Here is a 27,799-nt window from a genome sequence, read left to right as displayed (position 1 = left end):
AATATAATTTTTATTCAAAGTTTAGTTCTACTCACCTGGCATTTCCGGTAAGTGTGGTTGTGTTTTCACCCATTTTTTCACTATCATAATATTTTCCTTCAAATCCTCCTCAGTTTTATTGTTCACCTTCAAAGCTCGATCTAGTATTCGAGATATATTTTCAAAATATTCCTTCTTTTCCTCCATACTGAATACAACTCGTCATCAAGTCGATAAGGAGTTGAAATTTACAACGATATTTGCTGAAAATGTCCATAAAGAGGGAAACATGAGCTTTCGTATAACAACTACTTTTCATAAACGGTCTTTACAATCATTAGGCGAATTAGTTGTCACAGAGTCGTGTGACTTTGATGTAAAAGACATGTAATAGGATCTAATCAATTTGATATTCGTAGGATATTGATGTGAAGGTAAATGTTCGTTTTGTGGACACCCGGCGATTTTGAAAGAATGTTTGCGTGTTCTTACGTATTTTGATGCGTTGATTACGAATCCAAAAGAAAAAAGCGGCGCTCTCTCTTATTTACAAAGTTACGGCCCTTCAAAGTTCTGAAAAGAGCAACTTTTCAACCTTCTTTTTCACAAAATAAACTATTTAAAAATATAAGCATTCATTCACTACGTCACCTTTACACCTTATTCCTCCTTCTTTGATACTTTTCACTTCAATAATGAACATTTTTCTTAGAAAAAACTTAATATGAAAACGAATGCTTCTCCTGGTGACATTATCCTATTTTTACATTAGTTACTAGTAACATTTCAGAAAAAAGCGTTTGGTATTTGCCGTTGCCTACTATTTCAAATTTGTAATACACCACCAAAAACCAATTTACGATCTAAAGAATGAAGGTGAGAAACATTTGAATTACTTTAGGAATATGGACTGCATCAGTCGTACCAACCATGCCATTAACGTTAAAACGTGAAATAAAGAGATATGTAACCAAAAAGCAGCTCCGTACATTTTTTAACATTTTTATTGGAAAAATGTTGATTATTGAAGTGAAAAGTATCAAAGAAGGAGAAATAAGGTATAAAGGTGACCTAGTGAATGAATGCTTGTGTTTTTAAATAGTTTATTTTGTGAAAAAGAAGGCTGAAAAGTTGCCCTTTTCAGAACTTTGAAGGGCCGTAACATTGTAAATAAGGGAGAGCGCCGCTTTTTTTTTCGGATTCGTAATCTACGCATCAAAATACGTAAGTACACGCAAACATTTTTTCAAAATCGCCGGGTGTCTACAAAACAAAAATTTACTGATGTAAACATAGCAAGTAACGCATTGTTTGAATGGTGAACGAATGATCACGAATAAAATTGTGGTTTTTTTTCAAAAATACCTTTTTGGTCTTCTACTTCCGATCCACCGAAACATCCACCGATGTTTCTTCATATACAATCTGAATTGAAAGTCCATCCGGGACAACTATTTTCAAACATATGAATATTTATTCACACCAAGGTCATTTTTTGTTATTCAGTAGTTCAATCATTCGTAATGGATTTGGATTCTCAAAATTGGGCCTAGAAATTGCCTAGACGAAGGTCTTGTTATTTTCCGAATCGAAAATTTCCAAGGATTCCAATCAATTATACATAAGCATTGCGGAAGTAACTCACTAATTGACCAAATCACCGTCTCTCATTTCCGATAGTATAGGTATATGAGTTGTATATTGCTAATTATTTCAGTTTATTGAATTCGTTTGAAAATATTCTTGTAGGACGAACTGCAACTAATTACAAATGAAAGTGGTATAAAAACATAAAATGTTTTAATTCCCATGTTTCGTGTATATCTCCTATCACGTAGTGACTAATGGCTGTGTCCATCAATTTATTGAATATATTGTAGTATACTTATAATTACAAAAGACATTTCTGATGCTGAACTATTAATGAGTATATAAAAATTCAAATTCATCTACATTACTTGAATATAAAGAAGTTTATTTAAATCATGATAAAATTATTTCGGAACTACAGAAATGAATATAACACAAAATCACTTTTGTTATTGTTCTAAACAACTTCATCAATTTCAATTCTTCATCTTTATCAATATGAATGTTGCAATAATTGTAACAAAGATGATACTTACCTGCCTCTGCTATAAAGAACCGGTCGAAAGAAATTCACTTTAACGACTGTAGCGATCAAATTCATAACTTGTTTCACATCAATATTTATTTTCACGATCTGCATCTCATTAACAAACTCAGTTTGGTGGTAACACGAAGAGTAGTATCGAGGACAAATCAATTTTCATAGAAAAATTTAGAATAACTCCCAATTTATTTTTAGTAATCTGTGAACAATCTAAGGAAGCGCAGACGGAATTTCTAATTTCGAGTCGAAATTTTGAAATTGAAGTCGAAATTTATAGTTTATCATTATTATAGAAGTCCAAATTTGGAGATGAAAGTCGTGATTTTGAGATTAAAGTCGATTATTCGGGTTTCAAGTCGAAATTCTGAATTCAAAGACGAACTTTTCAGACTGAAGTTCAAATTCAGAGTTAAATGTCGTAATTTTGTGAATCAAGTCGAAATTTCAAGAATAAAGTCGATATTTCCAGTTTAAAGTCAGGGTTTCGAAACTGGAGTCGAATTCAGAGTCGAAATTTAGTGATTGAAGTTCCAAATAGAGTTTGAATTTTTACTTTCAAGTCGAAATTTTAAGATAGAAGTCGAAATTTTGAGATTGAAGTCAAATTTCACAGTTTGAATTCGAAATTTTCGAGATTAAAGTCGGAATTTTCAGTTTAAAGACAAAATTTCGAAATTGGAGTTCTAATTCGAAGTTGGAAGTCGTAACTTTGAGATTGAAGTCGAAATTTTCAGTTTCAAGTCGAAATTTTTGAAATTGAAGTTGGAATTTCTAGTTCAAGTACGAAATTTCAAAATTGAAATCCAAATTCAGAGTTTAAGGTCGAAATTTAAAGATTGACGTTTGAAATTTTCAATTTCAAGCCGAAATTTTGAGATTCGATTCGTAATTTTGAGTTTCAAAAAAATTATTTCGGAGAAATGTATCTTCACTGTAAAGACACGCACGAAGTAGCCATTGTATGGCGATACATGTAATGCGTTTTTGTGAAATTGTTTAGTGAAAATCTCACAAAAAAGTGTTTTTCAAATACGTTATATATGGATTTTCGTCAAATTTCGGCCAATTCCATCTTATAATTCAAAATAGTACTCATTTTGAATTTTTTGCGTTTGAATAAGTTGACAATATCAATTACTTGGACTTGTAACTGACCGAAGTTATGTCTGAATTATAATCTAATCGTTAACGATTGGTGTTTCGAAAAATAAATGTATGAATTGTTGAACACCGGTTTGACAGATTAGCGCGATTAGCCAGTGTTGCGAAATTTGGCACGTATATTCTGAGGTTGAAAATCATAGGCATGAATAAAAATATGTGCTATTCAGAATTCATGATATGTACGTTTTTATTTAAGTTCATCATCAGAAAAACAATTCGAATGTTCAAATTATTTCCAACGACAAAAAAAAAGAAACCAAATGAATATGCTCCATCTCCCAGCTCATATATGTTCAATCTATAGCAACTTTCTTGAAATGTCCGTAGTATCCTAAAACTTCGTCATTTATCAGAGGAGAGGGTCTGAGCTCTTCATTCACGCGCAGTGTGTTCAGAATATCAAACCTTTCTTTGTAATCTGTGAATTTTTGCCTCCAGATTTCTGAAAAAAGTAAATTTATGAGAATAAACTCAACTGGAAATTCAAATTGATATTTATTTCGAATTTATCGCAAAAATGTTATGAATAGATGAATTTTGGATGGAAATTTTGTGAATGTGAACGGGATTTCCTGACTCCCCAAAATAAAACAAACTTGACATCGATGGACTTCTTTTCAATTTCCTAGAAATCAAATTTGAAAAAGGCCTTCAAAATTGTTCAAGTACTGGGCAATCCAAGAGACTCAATGACGTGAAAAAAAGACTGATATTCACGAAATAGGCTGCAAGGTTTACGATTGAAAGGATGTTGGTCAAACTGAGACGACTATGATAAACTGTTTGGAAGAACATGTTCCACATATTCGATTTCGTAGACCTGATAAATTCAGTACTGCTCGACATGGTTTATAGAATGACTACAGAGTAAATGTGGAATGTTTTGAATGGTTAAGACCACCTTTGAATGTTTAGATATTGAAAAATGTATAAATGCTCAATAAACAGCAATACTAATTACAAGTATGAACCAGTTTAATATTGGATAGCATGACGAGTAGTCATCAATATAATAATTAGAAATCATGATAAAATCACAAACCTAATACTAGGAATCCTTTCAAGACCCTCATTACCAGAGGTGATGATGTATATAAGAGTTTTATCTTCTCCTAATGATGCTCACATGGTTAGGGAAACACTCTTCGTAAGTAAGTGCTATCTTTCTATTGTGGGAAAAGTATTTTCGTCATAAGTTTCACACAAGCACTAATAAAGAGTTATAGAATAAGCCAAATTTGCTAAGGATGAGAAATGTCATATCAACATTGTCTTGTACATGAATGCACAAGAACATCATCATATGAAAAATATTTATCAAATAGTGTTGCAAATCCTCAATCACTTTTCATCTATTTAGTATAACTTTTCAATTGGATGAATGATTTTTTTCATTTTCAGAAGTTCCTAGTTGATGTGCTGCTGAAAAAGTTCAAAAATCATTCGACACTAACGAAATCAAATCAACTATCAAACTATCAACTATCAAACTATCCATTTGAATGGTAATGTGATCAAAAAATTCACCATTATATTCTCTCAATGTGAGACCAGTGCCACCATAATCCTTAGGCAAGATATCTTTTGAAACATAGTCCTGTATAGTATCAGTTGATTTATGGAAAAAGAACTGAAAAAAAAAACTGTATCATTATATGTTTCAGAATGAATTATTTTCAGGTATCATTTTTGAGTGTAGACAATTGTTAACGAATCGAGAACATAACCCATTTGAGAAACTTAAAAACTCGTAATGTAAAACATAATATTATTTCATGCCACCCTCAAAATTTAATTCGTGAGAGCGGTTCATATGCCGTCAGTTTCAAAAGTATTCGTTTGAGAATTTCATATCGATTCGTCGGTAAATTTTGATTCAGGTGCCCTTTAAGTGAACAGTGTCTCTATATTTTCGCTAATCAGCATCGATTGGCAAAATAATTGAAATAATAACAATGATCCTATGATGCACTGTTTGGAACCTTTGGTGTAGTAATGAATATTGTTGGAGTTTTTCCCAACACCAACTCGTTATTTTCTCGACATGTGTTTCGATCACCAAGTGATCACCTTCAAAGGGAAAATATTAAAACTAGAAACTGATACTAGCTAACCCTATTTATGCTATAAAGGTAACCCATACAGGTAAACCATCCAGGCGTACCAACCATACAGGTATGCCAACCTAAATTATTTTTACAATTTTGCCTTATCTATTATTTCACAATATATGTTTATATAAAACAATTTTCAGCTTTATAAAAATTAATTTCACAATATTGCCTATCCGAATTCATTTTTGCAATGTGTCCTTATGTAGTAATCAATAAACCCAACAACATTATTTTATTTTAACAAGCTATATAGTATGCTCTTTGGTATAGGTCCGTCATCGTTATTCATGATATTATTGTGTTTGCTTATTTCTACATTCTCATAGGTATCTAGTTGCCTGTTGTTGTTAACTTGTCTAGCTAATCTTAATGAACTGAAGTCTATGGAATGGTTTTGTTGCAAAATATGATGGGCCACTGCTGATTTTTCAGGTCTTCCATATTTTAAGTGTGCTATGTGTTCCTTATATCTTACTTCAATAGATCTTCTTGTCTGTCCATAATATTTTGCATCGCAGTCCTTACATTCAATTTCGTAAATTCCAGACTTTTCCAAATTCTCGACTTTGTCTTTTGGGTTTCCCAAAAGGCTCTGTAGTGTATGACTTGTTTTAAAAACCACCTTCATACCTAGTTCCTTGAAAATATTTCCAAAGTTCCTCGTATATTGTTGCTATGGAACTGAGATGTATTTATCTTGGTTTTTGTCCTTTCTGAAAGTCAAGATTTCGTTCATTCCTAACCTAAACTTCTTTTTCCTTATTATGTCGGTCGGTAGCCAAGCGGTTCGGCGTGGGTGCATTGTTCACTCACTCGAATTCACTGCCGTGTGGGTCGGTGGTTCAAGCCCTAGTCTGAACGATCGATCTCCACTTGCAATAGTCCAACCCGTGTTAGGAATCACACGTTAAAAGGTAAGACCTCGTTAAACCTTAGCTCGCACAAGTTTCGAATTCAGAGGGTTGTCGTTCGTAGGGGTGCGACAGCTGGTTAACGAAAAAACAGACCACTAACGGTTTCTCGAGGGGTATTGTTTTTTAAACAATACCCCTAGTGGTTGCAATAACCGTTAGGGTTTGCTATTTCCTGTATTGTACGTCTTTTTTTTGTGAACCTATCATGTGTTAGGGGGAAAGTCAAAAGACGATGCACTAAAAAATTCAACCCAGACGTACAATACAGGAAATAGCAACCACTAACGGTTTCTCGAGGGGTCCAAAAGTCCAAAAGACAAAGTCGAAAATTCGGAAAAGTCTAGAATTTACGAAATTGAATGTAAGGACTGCGATGCAAAATATTATGGACAGACAAAAAGATCTATTGAAGTAAGATATAAGGAACACATAGCACACTTAAAATATGGAAGACCTGAAAAATCAGCAGTCGCCCATCATATTTTGCAACAAAACAGACTACTAAATGACAAATCACAATAAAGACAAAAAAAACATTGAATACTTTCAAATGTACCTATGTTATGAGGAATATGAACATTGCCATCACCAAATTAATGAATCTCAATTGAAATTGAAGATGAAAGATTAGTCAAGGAAACATAGGTACATATATTTTTCAAAACATTATAAGTGGTGAATTAATAATTCTCAAATCGAACTAATTAATAATTCTCAGATCGAACTGAAGATGGAGAGTGAGAAAAAATAATAGAATTTGAAAAATTAAACTCTGGTGGTATTTCACCCATACATTTGGTGATGTGATAGGGGAATGAACGTCTGTAAAATTATATGTGAAACATTTGGGGGAGTAAGCAAACTTTTTCGTCTGAAGTTAATGGTATGAACATCAGAGCGAAATGTACATATAAGTTTCCACTTACTCCCTGCATTCAAAGAAACTTTGAGTTAATTGTCCTTTGGTTGGAAATTGAAAAATATTTCATTGGAAATAAATCGGGAAATAGAGTTCAGTCAGATACTATCTGCCGGGTATTTTCGGTTCGCGTGTTGTGTTGTTTCAATGTAAACTAGAACAATGAAGAAAAGAAAATTGAAACTTTCTATGTTTTTTACCACTTTCATTTGTAACTAACGTTACTGCAGTTTCGTTCTATAAGGACATCTTCAAACTCATACATTATAAGTTTTAATGTAACTAACGTTACTGCAGTTTCGTCCTATGAAACTTATGTGTATAATTATAATGTATAAGTTCGAAAATGTCCTTATAGAACGAAACTGCAGTAACGTAACTTACAAATAAAAGTGGTAAAAAACATAGAAAGTTTCAGTTCTCTTTTCTTCATTATGATTTCCCACCACGTAGTAACGGCTACATCCATCAATTTATTGAACTAGAACAGCCTCCTGTGAACAAGCAATAATGAGTTTGTTTCATGATTTTTGGTTTTTCAGTTCATTTGATAGTAATTTCGAATTGAAATTCCTTGCATTTTGTTTCAGCGCTCTAAATACCGTTGTTTTCGCGAAATTATTTATTAAAAATCGGATTTCCTAGGCCTGTGACGTCACGGGCCTAATCCCGCTTCTTGTTCGATTGACCAATAGAAACAAAACAAATAATTAACATTGCCAAATCGTAAACTTCACGGAGCATATGAACAGTTTCTGAATCACATGGGATCCAAATGACACAAAACGCAATGAAAATGTTATTTTTTAAATATTTAATAATACGAGTGTAAATGAACCCGTTAACGTTTAAATTAATGAAAACATTCTCCACATGAAATAAAATGTACACGAAAACCATGGTTGGAAATAACTCCTATATCCAAAATCAGTACACAAAATCGAAAGATTGGATTTTAGAAAACAATACACTTGGCAACACCGCTGTAGACACGATCAATTTTATTGGTCAACAGAAACGCGGTCAATTTGAACTCCAGCTCGTCGACTTGTTTTTTGTTTCTGCAAATATTAAGAGATCTTGTTATCGATTAGGCTCGATCAGTCTATAAGCAAACCAGTATCATTTCCAATAGTATTAAACAAGTCCATTCAAACTTTCAAAGAGGGCTCATATGAATTACCATATTCTCAATTCGATATCAATCGTAATAATTTCTCGTGACTCACTTACCCTTTGTGCGATCTTAGGATTTAAAAGTCTTCTTGCTAGATTTATAACGGGTTCAGCAAACGATGGATAATTGAGTAGATGTATCTGTTTGATATTGTTGTTGAATGCTTTCTGAAAACAATATTTTAATGAAAACTTATACGAACTTATAATTCCGTAGTGGGTAACTTTCAATTGAAGGAAGAATGAAATATTATTCTCAATTAACCTAACAGATAGGACTCTGATCAGATGATGAGCACGACGACCCATAACAGAACGGAAGAGTTCAAAATTATTATTATAGGCAATTATATATAAACGACTATATCATTATAAGAAACTATAGGAACCATTAACAGATATATTGAGTTGGCAACTCTATAGGAATGAGGTATAGTATAGAAAGGAATTGACAATTAGTAAATTGCGTACTTAAAATGCGAACCACATTGTCATATATGTCATATATATATGGAGTGCGGAGCAGAGTGTTACTAGAGCAATCTCTATAGAATCCAACACACACAAATGAACTTCCCGAGATAAATATTGAGATTTCATTCTTCTTGTTTCATTTTATTATTTACTCAAATTTGGGCATATTGCACTATATAACTGAAATCTACATCTATACATGTAGAAGATATCACAATGAAAGGACTGGTAATGAGTGGATGTCCATTGGGAAGGGTCTTATTACCCCTTCTCTGGAACATAGTTCTGGATACCCTGATTCATCACCTCGACAAAAATGGATTCTACACAATTGCATACGCTGATGACAAAGTTATCTTGCAGACTAGCAAATTCGTGAACACACTGTGCGATAGAGCGCAGGATGGGCTCAAATTAATAGAAACATGGTGTAAGGAACACTCACTGTCGATCAATCCCAAGAAGACTGAGATGGTCCTTTTCACCAGGATATGAAGTTTATCAGGCTTAAAAATCTCCCGAAATCTTCTAGGTATTTCACTTCTCTGAAGAAGTGAAATACCTATCCTCGACAGGAAGCTAACATGGAACTCTCATCTACAGAGTAGACCAAAAAGAGCATATGTGACTTATGAGCAATGTCGGAGGACAGTGGAACGCGCATGGCGTCTTTCACTCCGTGTGGTCACCTGGATCTACACTGCAATAATAAATTCTAAGTTAACATACGGAGCCATTGCATGGGGACCGAAAGTTCTACAAGTAACGGCCATCCAAAAATTATACCAGCGACTGGCGTGTTTAAACATCACATGAGCCACGACAACAACACCAACCGCGGCAGTGAAATTAATTGCGGGTCTAACCCCTCTGGACCTGTACGTTGAGGAGGTTGCGTTAATGTCCATAGTACCATTACGCATAGCTGGTGTAACCTTCGAAGTAGGAATGGGTCAATTGAGGCTGGACCTATGGCGGAAAGCGCTTACTGCGCAACCTCTGCTGCAGTGATGCAATTGAACCCAGGTTTGTGTTTGATAAACCCTAAAAAATACAAATTGAACAGAACATAGAGTTAGATGCTACAAATGCAATACACATACATATAGACGGCTCAAAAACCAAAGAAGGCTCAGGATGTGGAGTGTACTCCAGATCACTAAAGCTAAAGATTAAGTGGAGAATGGAAAGAAATACCAGCGTGGTCCAAACAGAACAGGCTGGTATCTCAATCGTCACAAAAGAAATAACCAGGAAAGACATTTCTGGCAAAAACATAAAAATCTGCACTGACAGCAGACAAGCCCTATTAGTCTTGAACAGACAACGTATAACCTCAGGGCTAGTACTAGAGTATCACCAAGATTTAGCCAAAGCCTCGGTAGATAATAACGTAATCTGAGGTGGGTTAAAGGGTGGGTTAAAGGGTGGGTTACATGAGTAATGAGTACGGCCTGATGACCCTGACAATTTCAGAACTAGCCAAATGTTACACCCGTGCTCAATCCTTAAAGAGATGAGATGGAGTCAATGGATGCAATCTTGCCAGGATCACCCTGGGTGACCCTGGGAAGCTGACTCTGAAGATATATCTGGCGATGACCAAGATTTCTGACTGGCAACTGTCAACTAAGAAAAAAACCTCCATAATATATGGAGAATATGGATCTGTGAACATGAAGATGATACTGTCAAGCATGACCTATGTGAGTGCCCGGAGTTATCGTCAATAAGAGAGTGTGTATTCGGTGAGTCTTTGCCTACACCTGCCAATATAGAGGAGATGTCTCCCAGTGACCTGTCCACCTTCCTGGAAAGGACAGAATGGACGATGACCTAGGACAACTCCTCGGGAGGATGTAGAATGGGTCACATGTGCTTTCACTCACCCTCCCTACTCTACAGATACAGAGAGATGGATTCTACAGCAAATATGTTACTGTTTTTGAGGTATTCTCAATGATAGAGTTGTTTCACTCCAATTGACTGTATTCAATATTCTTTGTGTTCCAACCTTCTCGTTTTTTATAGCGGTCATTATGTTTTCTTACCTCTAATATTGTAGAATAGTTTTTTATTTGCGTAGGAGTGCATTGTGCTAAATGTCCCAAATTCAAATTTTTGCAATCGTAGACCATAATATCACCAACATTGTAATCCTCTTTCATTCTCACTTCGATTACGTTGTATAAGAGAGAATAAAAATTGATGATATTCAAATCAGCATTCTCTTCAAATATACAAAAAATAATCACTCGATATTCCTCATCTGTTGCTTTTGGCATTGGTATAAAGCACCTGAAAACAAATGAATCAGTAGCTTAAAATTTTTTGAAGCTTGAAGATTGATTTGAAGCAGTCGGGAATGATGTAATAATAGACATTAAGGTTGATTCGAAAAGCTATGTAATATGAGCATGCTGAAAGTAATGATTGTTCATGAAGCTGGAAGAGAAAATCGGAGAAGAACATTTCAAACAAAGGAAAATTGAATTCTGTAGAAACTTGGCACGATAAAATTCCTTCAGCACTATGTGCTACACAATCATTCGCAGAAGGCGATCATATCTGAACCATATGATATCCTAACTCCGGACCTCTTTGGATCGCTTTTCACTTCTTATATGGTATGATACATGTGTGGTGGCAGAAGCATTCAATGAGTATGTCCCCTCGTACACTTTGACTTGGGGCAAAAAACACAAGCACTACAGAAAAATTATTGACGGGCTCTAAGAGTGTCTATGCAAAAGTAGCGATTCACGTTGAATTTGAATCGTTGAAGATTAAATCCATTTGGAAAAACGTTATCATGGAGATTATTTCATATGAACGCAGTTCTCTAAATGAATTCTCAAACAGTGGAGTTCGACGTGTACTGAGTTGAACTTCGAAACGATGAGCAGTCACAGTCCGTCGCGTATTTCTGATATATACCGCTCTTGGTGGAATCGAATGAGCCAAGTTACTTGAATATCTCCCGTGAAAGTGTCAATAAAAGAATGACAAATCTCCAACCTTTCTTCGATGTTCCAGACTATCAAGGATACGAATGATGTTCGTGTCTCCAATCAGGCGGATGGCTCTTTTCTGAATGAAATCCAGCAGCAGGGTATGCTTAGAGGCAACTACGAAAGCTAGTCTTCTGCTGAACTATATTTCTGAATTTTCACGCCAAAAAGTACAGTGAGGACGTATAAAGTCTTCACCCCCTCCCTCCCTCAAGTTTTGAACGAAACAAGGTATCGAGGTCGGATGATATTCAGATGAAACGGTACTAATTTTACTACGTTTTGGCATAAAATCGATTGTGGTTACGTGGCCCAGTGTAAAGAGGAAACTATCACCTTTTTTTGAATAAAAAGGGGCGTCACGTGGCTCCTGGTTTTGAAGGCCTTCCGATTTTCTATCCAACACCTCTGTGTTTGTGAAAATCGGTCAAGCCGTTTCAAACCAAGAAGCATTTGGAGTTTGCTCCAAATATTCAACAAATAAATTGTTTCAAGTATTGATAACAGCAGAATTTTAACTCCGTTACTGATTCTGGTCGAGAAGTCAATTTTTTTGTTCCAGTTTTTGTATACCTTAGTTATTTTGCTGGAGACTCCAAATAGCCTTTCATTTCATAGTCAGTCTAATATTGACGTCAATCGTATCAAAACTCTCGACTGTTTTCATAGGTTTTAGCATTTTTATAATTTTCAAATGCCCAGTCCCCGACCTTTGAAAGAGAAAGCCGAAGCAATTTCAATTTACGCTTAAGCTAGGCGTAATTACCATGAAGCAGAAAGAATATTTGATGGGCGCTTTCCAAATAATCCTACTACTTAATGGAACTGGTCAGTACATTTCAAAGGACTGGTTGTGTAACGAGGAAAAAAAATCTGGAAAAAATCTATTTCAGAAGAACAGCAAATCGACGTTCTGGCAGCTGTTGTTAATTATCCGCAACATACAACGAAAACGGTAGCCACGAATTGTGGCGTATCTACGAGCACTGTGAAAAAATATCTTAAAAAACACAAATTTCACTCATTTAAATTGAAAATACTGCATAAATCAACAGAAGATGTGCCGGATAGAAGACTACACTTTTGTGAGATCACGTATGACCGCATAACCCAAAATCCTGTTTAAATCAACTGTATTGGTTTGATTCCAAATGGAACAATGAATAGACAGAATGTGCGTTATTGCTCAGACTAAAATCCGCACGTTTTTCGAGAGGGTAAACTCCCGAGAAGATCAACATAAGGGCTGATATTTTGGATGATCATATCATAGGTCCAATATTTATGGCAGAAAATGTAATTTGGGATCTGTATTTGAATATGCTTTAAAATCAGATACATCAGAGTATTCAAGAAGTAGTTCTGGCAAACCCGAATGAATTAACAATGGATGTTACCTTTCAACAAGATGGTGCACCACATCACTACTACAGACTAGTCCGAAAATGGCCTAATGAGAATTCTCCGGGAAGGTAGATAGGCCGAACGTGACCCTATTGAATGGCCAGCTAGGTCACCTGATGTAACACCTTTGGACTTTTTTTATGGGGGTACATAAAATCCAAGGTGTACGTCACGCAACCACAGTCATTCCGGGAACTTATAGACCGAATAACAGATGTGTGTTACAGTATTACCCCGGAAACATTCAATAACGTTCGGAATGAATTCCAAAAGTATTGAACGGTGAAAATTTCGAGCACACACAATTTTGTGGCTATTAAAAGTTATTTTTCCAATTTATTTGTGACATATTTGAAGCAAATTTCAACACATCGATATTGCATTAAGACTCGGAAGGCCTTCAAAACCAGGAGCCACGTGAACCCTTTTACATTAAAAAAAAAATTGATGGTGCCCTCTTGAAACTAGGTCATATAGTGTCCGACCGAAACTGGTTTTTACGACCAAAACCGAAACCGAAAACGAATTTTGACAACGGTCTCAGTTTCGGCCGAAACCGAAACTTCCTTACAAGGATTATGTTTTGGGGGAAAAAATAAAGAAAACGTTATTATAATTATTAGTCAGTCTTTATTGTTTTATCTTTAAATCACAACGTTATGGAGTCTTCAACATAATAATCAACATAACAAACCCTTATTTAGAAAAAAATATTAATTGCACCTTAAAAATACTTAAAATAGGTGAGGTTTTTATTTGAGTAGGTGTAAATCCTTCTTTGGAATATTATTGATGATTTTTCAAAAATATTAAACATAAAATTACTTATTTAAGTTGTTACCTACTATCACAATAGGTATTCAATATTTATGTAATAAACAAAGTGAATCATAAAGTAAGTCACGACATGATTAGGCAAGTCGACGCGGCAAAGGTCTTCGTCATTTGTATGAAATTCAACGCGCCGAACATGACCCATCACAGCGCGGGAACTCCCGAATGCAGTTTCGGTTTTGGTCGTAGTTTCGGCAGGTTTGCCGCCGAAACCGAAACTAAACCGAAACCGGTTTTTTTGCCGGAACTCGACCGAAACCGAACTTTCGGTCGGACACTATAGGTCAAGTGACCACAATCATCTTTATGCCAGAAAGTAGTAAAAGTTGTACAATTTTACCTGAATTTTACTCGACCTCGATAGCTTGTTCCGTTCAAAAGTTAAGCTCCCTTTAAAAGCCCTCCACCCTCCGGTGGAGGGCTTTTTACGTCCTCACTGTATATTAACAGAGCATAGTACTCAATTCCTCTTAGAAATATGAAATGAGACTTCGAAAGGACTGTAGTATCCAAGTCATCCATTCCATTGTCCGGTATGCGCAAGCTGATATGGGCGAATTCTGGATGCGATAATTATCAGAGATTATTTATGATTTTCTGAAGTGACAATCATATCAGATGGTTCTGTGAAGAACTGAATCTATCAAGTTTTTCGCATGGTGTAGTTCACGAAACAACGGCCATCACGCTCTTGGAACTTCAGCTTGAACGGAATTTGTGCATGTTACTGACGGTGTTATATGATGTGAATGGACTATTTGTATTTTGGTCATAGCATTTTGTGGGAAAAAATCCCAGTTATAATTAATAACTCAGTTTCACAGAAGACGCAGAATACACGGACCGTGTATTACAGTTATGGAGTTCATTGTTGTATGTAACAAATTGATTGAAGTAATCAGAAAACATATTCTCTGTGATTGTAAAGATAAACAATATGGCCACATAATACAGTCTTTGATCTACTGATTGCCATTTCAAAGCTGCGAGCATTGTTTTCATTGGGGTGTATATGTTGCAATGTAAAATTACTCGCATTCCTCTCTTCTGAAATTTTTGTAACATTTGAATTTAATTTTTTTGTGAAAGATATAAAATAGAAGAACAGTAATTAAAATGTGGCTGGATTATCATTTTACATACAGTTGTTCGGCTAGATGAAGAAAGTTGTTCAGAAATCCTTGTGAAAAAATATAATTTTTTTGAAATTTTATTGCGGATGTATTAACAAAGGGATTTCATCTCCAAACATTTATAAATCCTACAAGCCACAAGTCAGGGCACCAATATGTCTTGGCACAATTATGTCACTGGAATTGCAAAAGCTGCTTCACAAAAACTTTTTTGGCTTGTTTGGAGTATTGTTCCCATGTATGAAGCTCCGCCCTTGAGCATACTCTGAAGCTACTAGATTCCATCCAAAAAAGAACCATCTGCCTGATTGGAGACACGAACATTACTTAAAACCTTCATAGTTTGGAACATCGAAGACAGGTTGAAGATTTGTCTCTCCTTTATAGATACTTTCATGGAAGGTGTTCATTTGATTTCACCAAGAGCGGTACATAACAGAAATACGCGACAAACTGTGGCTACTTATTGTTTTGGGATTCAACTCAGAACACCTCAAACTCCACTGTTCAATAACTATTTCATTTGGAGAACTGTGTTTTGGTGAAATGAACTTCCTGAGAACGTTTTTCCAAATGAATGAATCTCTACTTTCGCACAGGCACCGCTTTCAGAACGCCTCAAGGATTTTCCTGAAGTGCTTGTGTTTAAAAAAAAGTTCGAAACTCAATATTCTACAATTACTAAAAATAAATAGATTTCAGAATTCGGGTAATTCACTGATTGATCCCGTTACTGAATATCTTTTCAAATGTGGAAACTGATACATAAGCTCAGGTCATTTAATTCATCACAAACACAGGTACACATATAACATCAAATGACTAGGTTAAACGCAGGTTCTTGGAATGTTGGTAGGTAGGTAGGTCTGAAGTGAGTGGTTCTATTTATTCGACCCTTCACCACAACCCGCAAGGGTTCATTATGGCTCACACCTATTCACACTCGGCCAAATAAACCCAGCTTCTTAACGAAGCCGATTAGTTTGTATGGTGAGTGGTCTTTCAGGTCAGGTGGTAAAAGTATGGTTCTGCCGAACTCTAAAGACCTGATTCGGTCCCCAGCGGGGCAGGCACAAAGTACATGCTCTACTGTTCCATCATTTTCCAGACAGAGGCGACACACACTGTCTTCCGATACTATAGGGACCTATATATCACCGAAGTAGAAAAAGAAATCAAGAAACTAGAAGGCTTGGGAAAAATCCAGAATAAAAATAAAAAAGAAGAATTTCCCTCCTTACCCCCTCATGAAAGACCTTCAGGTGAGTTTGTAGCTCCCAAGAGGACCGCGCGTAGGAAAGAAATGCCAAAAGAGGTACTGTATGCTTGTCGAACATATACAACAGTCTCAGCGACACGGAAATGGAGACAGATCCCCCAGGGCCCAATGAGGTTAAAAAACCGAACAAAAATACTAGAAGTCTTTCGCCAATTGTAGTACAGGGAATAATCCCCATAAACAAGGCAATGAATGCTATAAAAGGACAGTTGGAGGAAGACATCTCAGTTAAATACACTGGGAGATCTACTATTATTTACACGAAATCGAGGAAAGTCCACTACTCTCTAGTCAACACCATCAGACAGGCGGACACTCAGTTCCATACCTACACGCTTCCGGAGGACAAGACACACGCTTTTGTCCTTCGGGGGTTGGACTTTGCCCCGGAACCGAAAGAAATTGAGAATGAAATGAGAAAACTCAGAAAGGTTAACGTGGCGACTCTGTACAGATTAAGGACGGATAGACGTCCACTGTACATGGTCGTCACAGACAAAGATGTTACCCTCAACTATTTAAAAAGAAACGTCCCATGTGTCCTTTTTACGAGGATTACATGGGAACTCAAACGAAATACCAGAAAGCTGGTGCAATGTCACAGGTGTCAGCTATGGGGCCACGCGACGAGCAATTGTTACAGGACCCCGAGATGCCTGAAATGCGCAGAAGGACACGAAACCTTTGAATGTAAAAAGCCGAAAACTGAACCGGCTAAATGCGCAAATTGTGGAGATCACCCCGCCAACTCTAGGGACTGTAAAGTCTACAAAGAGAAGGCGGAGGAGATCGAATCCAAGCAATTGGAAACACAGGCATCCAAGAAGACCCCTGTCCCCAGGCTTGTGCCTGCGCCACTGCCCAAGGTAAATCCGTGGGCAACGAGGAGCAAGATTCGACAAGCTCAGGTATCCCAGCCACTCCCTCCCCCCTCCCCCTCTTGTGCAGGGAGAACAGGAGAGTGGGTCATCATCAAAGGTCATTCGTGCGACGAATGACCTTTGTAAATTGATGGCAGGGGCTGATAGTCCCCTGAAAAAAAGGAATGCATTCGCGACGTTCGCGAATAATATCAACAGTTACAGCTTGTAAATGCCTATAAAGGCGTGTATGTTGAATGTGAACGGAGTTGGCAACAAATACCCCAGTGTTGTTAACTTCATTCATAAACATAATGTAGACATAATGCTTCTATCTGAAACAAAGCTACGACAGGAGCATAAACTGAAACTGCGGGGTTTTACCACTATCCGGAAGGACCGTCCTGATGCTGTGAGAGGCGGTGGGGTGGCTATACTGGTAAGGAGGGGTATCGCACACACGCAGATTCCGCAACAACGCAGTAACATTGAACATGCTGGAATCAAGCTTGCTGACGGTGTTTGCGGTATACAACAAACCAAGTGTACACTTCACTCCGCATGATTTGGACAATTTGCTTAATGTTGGGAATGAAGTGCTGGTTGTGGGAGACCTCAACGCCAGGAGGCGTGAGTGGAACTGCCACAATCAACAGAATACAAATGGTAGCACGCTGTTCGAATATTCCCTGAACAACAATATCAATAACGAACTCCCGGAGGAGCCTACCCACTACCCCTAGAATGGTTCGTCACCCACAACTATCGACCTGGTATTGAATGAAAACGTCCGCGATTTGGGGATGTTGGTTACCGTGAACGAGCTTAGCTCCGACCATTGTCCGGTGCTCTTTGATCTTAAAAGGGAGATACCCAACAATAAAAAAATAAAATATGACTACAAGAGCACGGACTGGGCGGAGTTTAGGTCGACCAGGAATAACCTCACAACTATAAGAGACAACATTTGCAAATCACGGATCAACGAGGTTTGTAAAGAACTCATAAAGAATATTCAAAAATCTCGTGACGTCTCTACCAGGAAGATAGAGGTGAAAGGGGAACGAGATATTCTTCCGCATGATGTGGTTGAGCTCATAAAGCAAAAACATCGAGCCAGAAAAGATTGACAGCGCACAGGAGACCTCCGCAGCAAGGATCAAATGCTGATACTTGCTGCGGAAGTTATTGCGCGAATTTATGAGTTCACCAATATGAAGTGGAAGAACAAACTCGAGAGCCTGAACGTGTACGACCACTCTGTGTGGAGGATGGCCAAAAAACTGAGCAATCGGTCTGAGGCTACTCCTACTATAGAGATCGGGCAAGCGCACGCGGTGACGGACCATCAAAAGGCTCAGTTGTTCGGGGAATATTTTTCCAGTGTGCACCGAGTAGAACCGGATGTCTGTGAAGAACACACCAATAAAACCAGACTGGCTAATGAAGTCAGAAATAGGCCGGCTCCAATTATACCGGAGCAAACATTGATAAAGTGGATCACAGACGTAGAAAAAATCATTTTGACATTCAAGCGCCTGGGGAAAAACAAAGCTCCAGACAGGCAGACGCCTGGAAGAAAGGATGAAACTCATCTCCGAGGAGCAATTCGGGTTCCGCCGAGGTCAGAATACGACATCGCAACTGGTCCGGGTTGTTCACGGGGTGAGGGAGTCCTTCAACCAGGGGAAGAATACAGGTAAAGTCCTGTTAGATATCAAGAAAGCTTTCGCTAAAGTTTGGATAGAAGGGTTTGTCGCCAAAATGTGGTCGCCAGGCATGCCTTTATTCGTGATTAGGATTCTAGAATCCTACTTGAGCAACCGAACTTTTCGTGTGAGAGTGGACCAAACCACATCTGCGAATTATTCAATCAAAGCAGGTGTCCTGTTTGTCACCGCACTTATATTCATTATATACGTATGACTCCCCTATGTTCTCGAGGACGAAGGTGGGTATTTTCGTAGATCACACCGCGATTTACGCGCACTTTTTTCGAACGAGGTGGCAAAGCAGCAGCTTCAGATCCACCTCGATAGGCTAGTCGTGCCGTATTTCGAACAAAATAAAATCGAAATAAATCCCGATAAAACTGAACTCGTGAACTTCACGAGGAAATTCACGAATGTGAAGATCTTCAGGAAGTTGCGAGTTAAGGATAAGTGCATTGACGAGCAGAAGAGTGCGAGATATCTGGGAGTAATCCTGGACAAGCCCCTGAACTTCCAGGAACACTTGAGTATGGCGATCCAACGAGCGGGTGCGGCGATAAAACGCACGTATCCGCTCATTGCACGGAACTCTAAGCTCAGTGTTGACAACAAATTGCTTATTTATAAACAAATAATTAGACCAGCTATGTTGTACGCAAGTCCTGTGTTCTGCAGTCTCAAGAAGTCCCCTTTAATGAGACTCAAGAGAATGCAGAATAAGGTGCTCCGTATTTGCACTAACAGTGACAGATACATTTCATTGAACAATCTGTTAGATCTGGCAGAAGTGGAGTCAGTCACCGACCATATCAGGAGACTGGCTCAGAAATTCTTCAAGTTCTTTCTACCGAAGAGCCCGCTGACGAGGGACGTCACGACAGTTAGAAGCTATCATGGACAGCACCGTAAGAACGGGCTAGTCTATGAAGAACTGGAGATGTACCGTGATCGGCGCGAATGCGATCGCACTTAGTTCATAGAAAAATTGGATAAGAGTATTCACGCACACATGATGATATGATAGCAGAAATGCTCTTACCTGATTTTTTTTAATGAACTTTTTCCAGAAACTTCTACGTAAGCCTCGGCAGGAAGCGGAAAACTATAGATGAGGCTAATATAAGGCGTTTTTGAGTGGAGAGCCAGCCGCCAACACCAGCGGGGGTGTCTCCCGCTGCACCATCGGGGGACTGTGTGGAGGCGCTTTTCTCTTCCGTGCGGAATTCTTGAGAGCGCAAATGTATCGGGGTCTTTTTCTGCCACTCTCTCTACCCCATTCACTACTCATCCCAATCCTTCCCACTGTCCCACTCCATAGGAGAAACCCTTGTGTACATTTTGTATATTTGTATATACATATATATATATATATATATATATATATATATATATATATATATATATATATATATATATATATATATATATATATATATATATATTATAAACACCACAAAAAAAAATACCTTGAAATTGTATGGAGAATAATCAAAGAACATTCTGATTTTTTATTTGATTCTTCCGATAGTCCAAGTCTCTGCATATGATGAATCAAATGACAGTGACCTGTAAGGAGGCCTGTTAGATATCGCAGTTCATCCCTACTGTAGTCCAACAACTGTTTGGAATCAAGCTTCGTGAATAAACGTCTTGGAGTGGAACAATCCTGAAAGATTCTGCCAGAAGTCCATAAATCTTCCATCCAGGTGTTCAGTGTTTGTTTGGCAAAGCCCAAAGTGATGGTAATGACAGGTTCTTCGTCCAGTGAAGCCGCTTGCAGCACCCTCCTTTGCAAGAGAGTCAGCAGCTTCATTGCCTTCCAGGCCAGTATGGCCAGGAATCCAGACCAGAGACAATATGTTGAGTCTTTCTATCGAGAAGAGTCGTTTTTGGCAATTTGCTACCAATTCAGACGTTGCTCGGTAGGAGCCAAGAGTTTCCAACGCCGCTTGACTGTACGAGAATATTTTTATTGACTTGTGAGTGAGGTTAGATTTATCCAATCTCTCCGCACACAATTCAATAGCGTAAATTTCCGCTTGAAATACAGTTCTAGGAAGGTAGAGTACTTGGTACTTCAAATCGTAAAATTAAATATATTAAGTATTGAATATGCAGATTTGGGTAAGTAAAGACACGCCCGAAGAAGTCATTGTATGGCGATACACGTATTTTTTCAAGTATCGGCCAATTCAATCATCTATCCTTCAAAATTTTTTTGAGACCAGCCTTTTTTTCAATTTATATGTAAAATTGATACAGAGTACAGTACCGTTTCTCAGAGTATGAAATGACTAGATCCGGAAGAGTACAATATTCAATGAAACTCACAAACACTAGTCGATATTGAAGTGAGAACACTGGTGAATGAAATAAAATGGATTCGTTTGAGACTAGATGACATTTTCAAGAACTCACATTTTATCCATGGTGTCTTGCATGCAAGGAGAAAGAGGGTGCTTGTTTTCGAAATAATCTGGATACAAAGATCTCATAGTGTAATACATATCAATTTTTTGCTTAACGTTCTCAACGCTGAACTTGTTCATTATCAGGAAACTTGTAATCATGTGGTCATCTGAAATATAACTATTATTGTTATCTATATCTAAGTGAAAATGATTTCTAATGCTAATATTATGAACTACAACATATAGAAATTTCAATTTTTGCTTTTGTGGAACTTGACAGCTTCGTTTCTGTGAATATTATGATGCTTACGAAGCATGCTTACTTTTGGCATGTAATATACGTTTCCCCACTAATACATGGAAAATGATATTATCACAACCAGGAATTTCAAGAATTCATCACAGTAGAGAACAAATCTTCTCAACTCACCCAACTCTAAAACTTGCAAGTAATCATGTCAGTTACTGATTTTGATGCAGTCACGAAGTCCAAAAAGACTTGAGCCGGGTTTTGTGTTGATTATGACAATTATTGCCATTTGATGTCAAATAATATGATATCTCGAAGACTGTTGTATCTTAGCATAGTTTGAAGGTAAATGCCAAAGCAATCAACTTTTACGACGTGAGTTGGCATTATGAAATTATAGAATATAGTGAATCATAGAATGCAGTGAAGAAAAATAACAGAAAGTGACGATAGAAACTCCTTCTGTGTATCAGTTCAAAACAAGAACTAGATGAAGAGAAACCCGATGGGGAACGAAAGAATGAAATTAAGCAGATATATTAAAAAATCTGTTAGGGTAAAAGTTCAAGAAAAGAACAGGTAAAATAATCAAAAACAAAACAATCAATTTCAAATCGAACAACTCTCAAGCAAAAACAAGTGATATCATTCTGAAATCAGAATGAACTTTGCATCACTGATGTCATTGTTGGGGCATGTCTCGGAATTAATTTGAAGCAGCAACGAAAGCAAACAACTAGTTCTACAAATAAATGGGAATATAAGAGAACATGATTCTTTCATTCTACTCGAGATCTCAGTGAATTCGCATTGAGAAAATATCAGATTCTAACATGCTTTCCAAAGAAGATATTGGCAAGAAGTTTATAGATATCAATTCATGAGAATAGTGAACTCCAGATGTTTGGAACAGTGAGAATGTATCAAGCAGTGAGTAAAACAAAACCTAAACAAATCGGTAACAGTCGAATTTCAAGAAGAAGCTTGAAAACTATCGTTCAATAAAATATTTTGAATAGGTCCTGAATCTTACTGAAATTCTAGTGATCAGTTATTTATTTTCACCAACGCATTCAGTGATTCTTAAGATATTCAACAAGAGAATACAATTTCAGATGAAGAAGTAGAGAGTTTCTTGGTTTCAATATCAGTACATCGATGATGAATCAGAGTAGGTCTAGTTTGAACCTAATGAAATATTAAAAGTTCTGTCATTTGATTCGTAGTTCTGTAGTTGTAGTTTGTAGTATAGAACAGTGTTATCCCAGATATGCCTATAGGATTATTTGAAATTTTCAAGAAGTAATTTTAAAGAAATTGAAGCTTATTAGCGACAAAAAAGGGATTACATTTTTCTCAAAATTTTAATTTTATAAAAAATACAAAATCAAGACCGTACTACATAAATATAGTACATTAGGTGGATGTATTACTATGAAAAAATATTATTTTGTATGAAATATTACGTTGCATTTCACGTGTACTCCAATGTCACATTTCAAACATCTTGTTGTTGTTTTCTCATGACAGTATCCACATCGGGTCTCTTTTGCCTGTGGAATCACAAGATAGTCTAACCGGTCGTAACGCAAATCAATACCTTGTGTTCTACTCGAATGTCCTTTTTGGTATGTAGCTTGCTGTGAAATAACAAGATGGTCTAACCGATCGTAACGCAAATCAATAGCTTGTGTTCTACTCGAATGTCCTTTTTGGTATGTAACTTGCTGTGGAATAACAAGATGGTCTAACCGGTCGTAACGCAAATCAATAGCTTGTGTTCTACTCGAATGTCCTTTTTGGTATGTAACCTTGTGTTCTACTCAAATGTCTTTTTTGGTATGTAGCTTGCTTTTCATTTTGAATCAGTAATATTGTGGCAATTCGTCTTCTTAGCTGATCTAAGTCGTAGCTTAGCTGATTTTTATGTAATTGCCAAGCATTCTGAACGCACATGTCAATGCTGTGGGTAAGCAAAGGAATATACCATTTTTTTCCTCTCAGAGATGTGCGATATAAGCTGATATTCTGGTCAGAGCGATCGACTCCTCCCATATTAGAGTTATAACATGTGGCTGCTCCACCTAAAAATAAACTATATATCATTATATATTATTATTATATTATTATACATAACTACCAACATGTGGCTGCTCCACCTAAAAATGAACTATATATTATACATAACTGCGAATAAAAGCTGATTATACTTACTTGAATATTCTTCTTCTCCTTTTGCGAGTAGCGTTTGACCACATACAGAGGTTCGACTCTTGAAAAATTCGAGCAAATAGTTACGATACTGTTGTTATGCCACTTTACTGCGATTATATCCTGATTTTAAATTTTCTCATAGTCATAGCTTCTTCTATTTTTTTTCTTCAGAACTTTAAAGTCTATGAGGGTATTTCCTGCCAATCAGTTCTCTCTTGCTGTACCAGTTGCGAAAAATTTTTCTTTCGGTAGCTCTTCAATTAGAGGAATAGACGTAAATAAGTTGTCGAAAAAGAAATGAAATTTTCTGTTCGTCCATTTCTTGCGCAGGGCTTGTGCGTACTCCAATACCACTCCTGCGCCAACTCCGAACTCTGCATATCGTTCACTTATATTTGTATGGTTCTAACCAATTCAAGTAACAAAGTCTTGTACTTCCAACCCATAATTTGAAGCCATACCTTATTGGTTTTCCGTGAATGAGTTGTTTACAGCCATGGCGTCCATAATAAGGTACCATGGCTTCATCAATAGAGTGCATTTCTTCGACAATCGAGTTTTCCATAAACTTTTTATTCAGAAGAATGAATAGGAGCCTTACTTTTGAAAATTTGTCATGGTGGTCGAATTGTTGATTACTTGACACATGTAAATTGGAGAAAATGTATTCAAATCTGTCCCTTGAAATTGATTCGGCAACCAACTCGTTATGTCCATCTTTCTCACATTCTCAATACATTCTCGTCCTTGGCGTATCCACTAAGCAAGCAAACTCCAATGAAAGCTTTGAATTCAGAATGTTCCATATAAGGTGTTCGATTTTTTTGTTGAGCATAATTATTACTGCTACTCAGGAAAAGTTCGATTATTTCTTCATCGAAGAATTTCGAGAGAAGCTCCATTGGATTCTCTGAATTATTTATCATGCGAATGCTCGAAGTTTGTTTCTTATGTAGGTAAATCTTCTTGGACCCACTCGTACTTTTTTTCAAAGACTTTTTTTTTCTTCTATCCGATAATCGCAAACGTTTTTGTAATTCGGGCAAGGGAACATCGTCTTCTGATGAATAATCAATACTATCATATTTCGTTTGGAATCTAATCTCCGCTGGTGCTTGTAAGTGAGATGCAGGTAGATTATCAATTGTAAAAATATCTTCCGTCCCAGAATCTTCATCTGTTACTTCAGGCTTGGCATTTTCTGGGAGGAAAATGAAAATGTCATCTACTGTTTCAGCTAATTCAGCATCATCTTCCAATATAGCTAGAGCTTCGTTGAGTGAAAAACCTCTGAAATGAATTAACATTGATAGACACATATTTTCCTAATGTACTATATTTAGTACATCCCCAAAATGCCACCCCAAACAAAAACAGTTTTCTGAATAATGAATATATACAAAGGGTTTATGATATAATTATCAATTTTCTTCTAATTACCAGCAATTGGTAAAATATATTCTGATTTCTTATGCTTGAAATGTACATACCTTGCAAAGTTGACATCGTACTCAGCCATTTCTATTTATATCTGTATTCCAAAAAAATAAAATTATCACTTTCACATAACAAAACTGAATGTATTCCGTCCAGCCACAATGTAACAAGTATACTGAAGCATTCACCACACTGATAGCTCTCGTGCACGTAAAAACCGCTGCATGTCGAGACTTGTTAGGACCGTACTAAATATTCTACAATAGACATATCTGGGTTATTTGTGCTATTCCATATCGTGAAGACACATTGCTCTTGATTGATTCTTCACTTCACACTGAATAATCGATTCTTACAGAAATTGAACCGAATGCACATAATACTGTAAACGGATTACGTATCATATTGATTATAAAAAAGAATACATGCAAACACATTATTCATAACTAAATATACTACATTCTATTGAATCTGAATGAGTTGCTCTCAGTTCATCCACTAAGCATTATTGAGCAATTTTGAAATCAAAACATATGATGAATTCCAGTCTTCCGCTGTGTCTGACTGTCTGGATGGATTTATATACTGTTTTTTTTTCGATAGACGGTGTGGACATACAGAAAGTTTATGTGTATGATTTATCATTATTATTGTGAATTGGTTGAATTTTATAAATGATATCTGTAATAGTTGGAGCGGTGCCGGTGGTGCGTGCTCTTCTTGAAAACGCTGCTCAATCTGTTCGGAATGATTCACCAAGTACATATAGGGTAAAGCAGACAGTCATCGGCCACCGGGTAGTGATTGACATAGCTTCAGTTTTTCATTTTGGCAAATGATATTTCACCATCTGTGAATACCGAGGATCATGTACCTACCGTGACATATGAGGTCAAAGACTCGTTAGAGGAAAGAAATCATACTGGCACGGATCTTGATGAAAGAAATGAGTTTGGAGATCGTATGAATGAAAACATGATTAAAATATCATGCGAAACAGTTAGTGTCACAAATTGTGGATTTGATAAGCAGTCAATGGAAAATACCATAGAACTAGATGGGCAGAATAAAAATGAAGAATCCGACACTTCCGTCATTGCAAAAACATTACAAGAGAATCACGACGAAAGAGGAATCAATCCGAATGAATTCCAGTCTTCACGATCATGTGATATGGCCTAAAACCCCGGTAAGAAAGGGTGAGAAAAATAGTGAAAGATTACCATTTGTTCTAACGAGCACAATGGAAAACATTCAAACGGAAAAACTGGACGCTAAGAAAAAGGAAGAAAAGAAAGGAGAATAGAAAAATAGAAAGATGTTTGAGAAAAGCTAAAAACGAAAAGAAGAAGTTAGAGAAAAAGAAGACAATGAAGAGAAAACAATCAAATGAGCCAAATACAGCCAAAGGTAAACATGATGAGAAAAAAAATGAAAATTGATTTGCAACTGGCAGAAATTCAAACTGAAATTTCTTCAGATGATTCATCGGAGCAACATTCCTCAAGCAACAGCCGAGTAAATATTTTATCATGTGTCACAATTGCTCGAGAAAAACACGTGGGAAAAGTATTCGGTGACGACCAGAGCAATAATTCTACTGAAAACAATCAGGAAAAATTACCTTTTTCCAATATAATCAGATTGCTCTTGGCAAAATCCGCTTTATCTGTACGAACAAGATTAGCTTAATATCAGAAGGAATCAAATGCTTTGGATGTGAAAGAACCTGCCATAATAGGAGCATTATTAGACTGACTCCATCAATTGATACATCCCGTTCACAAATTTATTATTGTAAAACCTGCTCAGCCAAACCAAATATTTCTTGAAATCATTATTATAATATATCAGTTGAATAAATTGAAGTCCTGGTGGGATTTGAGAACCTGGAGTTTCATTTTATTCGGATATGCCAATCACTGTAAATCTAATGGCCAATAACAGTAATGAAACGGCCAATGACTGTGGATTTTGCATTCTTGGAAAGTTATATAAAACTCTGGGTTCAAATGGAAGTAGGGCACTATTTGGTTCACTCTTCTCCTACTTATATTCTTCAGAATGATTGTTTGACAACAGTATCCTTCATAATGTCCATATTTATTTGATTAAAACATATAAACTACGAGACAGGCCTTAAGTGGCCAATGGTTGTACGCTTTACCCTAACTTTACAAAAAACTTCACGATGACACATCTTAATCTTTCGAAGATAGCTGCTGACACATAATGTTGACCTAGAGTGTTCATGGAAAGCTTCTATTAGACGGATACAATATAAATTCTCATCAAATAAATACTAGTTACCTTAGCGCCGATTGACAAAAAACGGACGTCAGGCGGAGAATATTTCGTCATTTCCGCATCTTTCCTGTGT

General features: G+C 36.8%; 2 protein-coding genes across 4 annotated transcripts in view; both read right to left on the bottom strand.

Annotated features, from left to right (window-relative positions):
• LOC111512558 (retinol-binding protein pinta) overlaps positions 1-2,236 on the bottom strand; it is a 31,588-nt gene extending 29,352 nt beyond the window's left edge. For 2 of the 3 annotated variants that reach the window (XM_074174161.1, XM_074174162.1), the window contains exons 1-2: positions 2,106-2,236; positions 36-242 (exon numbers count right to left, since the gene is read on the bottom strand). In XM_074174161.1, coding sequence (XP_074030262.1) covers positions 36-186 — 151 coding nt within the window. In that variant the 5' untranslated portion in view covers positions 187-242; positions 2,106-2,236. Of the gene's footprint in view, positions 1-35; positions 243-2,105 lie in introns of those variants that run through there. The other variant, XM_074174163.1, reaches the window with a different exon arrangement.
• A 1,203-nt stretch (positions 2,237-3,439) lies between these two features.
• The window catches only part of LOC111512557 (retinol-binding protein pinta), a 36,397-nt gene continuing 12,037 nt past the window's right edge, over positions 3,440-27,799 (bottom strand). The window contains exons 3-7 of the mRNA XM_023168698.2: positions 21,526-21,685; positions 10,926-11,172; positions 8,458-8,568; positions 4,805-4,907; positions 3,440-3,719 (exon numbers count right to left, since the gene is read on the bottom strand). Of these exons, the coding sequence (XP_023024466.1) occupies positions 3,571-3,719; positions 4,805-4,907; positions 8,458-8,568; positions 10,926-11,172; positions 21,526-21,685 (770 nt within the window). The 3' untranslated portion in view covers positions 3,440-3,570. The remainder of the gene's footprint in view (positions 3,720-4,804; positions 4,908-8,457; positions 8,569-10,925; positions 11,173-21,525; positions 21,686-27,799) is intronic.

The sequence above is a fragment of the Leptinotarsa decemlineata genome, unplaced genomic scaffold (assembly GCF_025532065.1).
Source record: "Leptinotarsa decemlineata unplaced genomic scaffold, Ldec_3_MD MMD2_tig00000505_RagTag_RagTag, whole genome shotgun sequence".
NCBI classification, from domain to species: Eukaryota; Metazoa; Arthropoda; class Insecta; order Coleoptera; family Chrysomelidae; genus Leptinotarsa; species Leptinotarsa decemlineata.
This window is presented reverse-complemented; position numbering and strand designations above follow the sequence as displayed.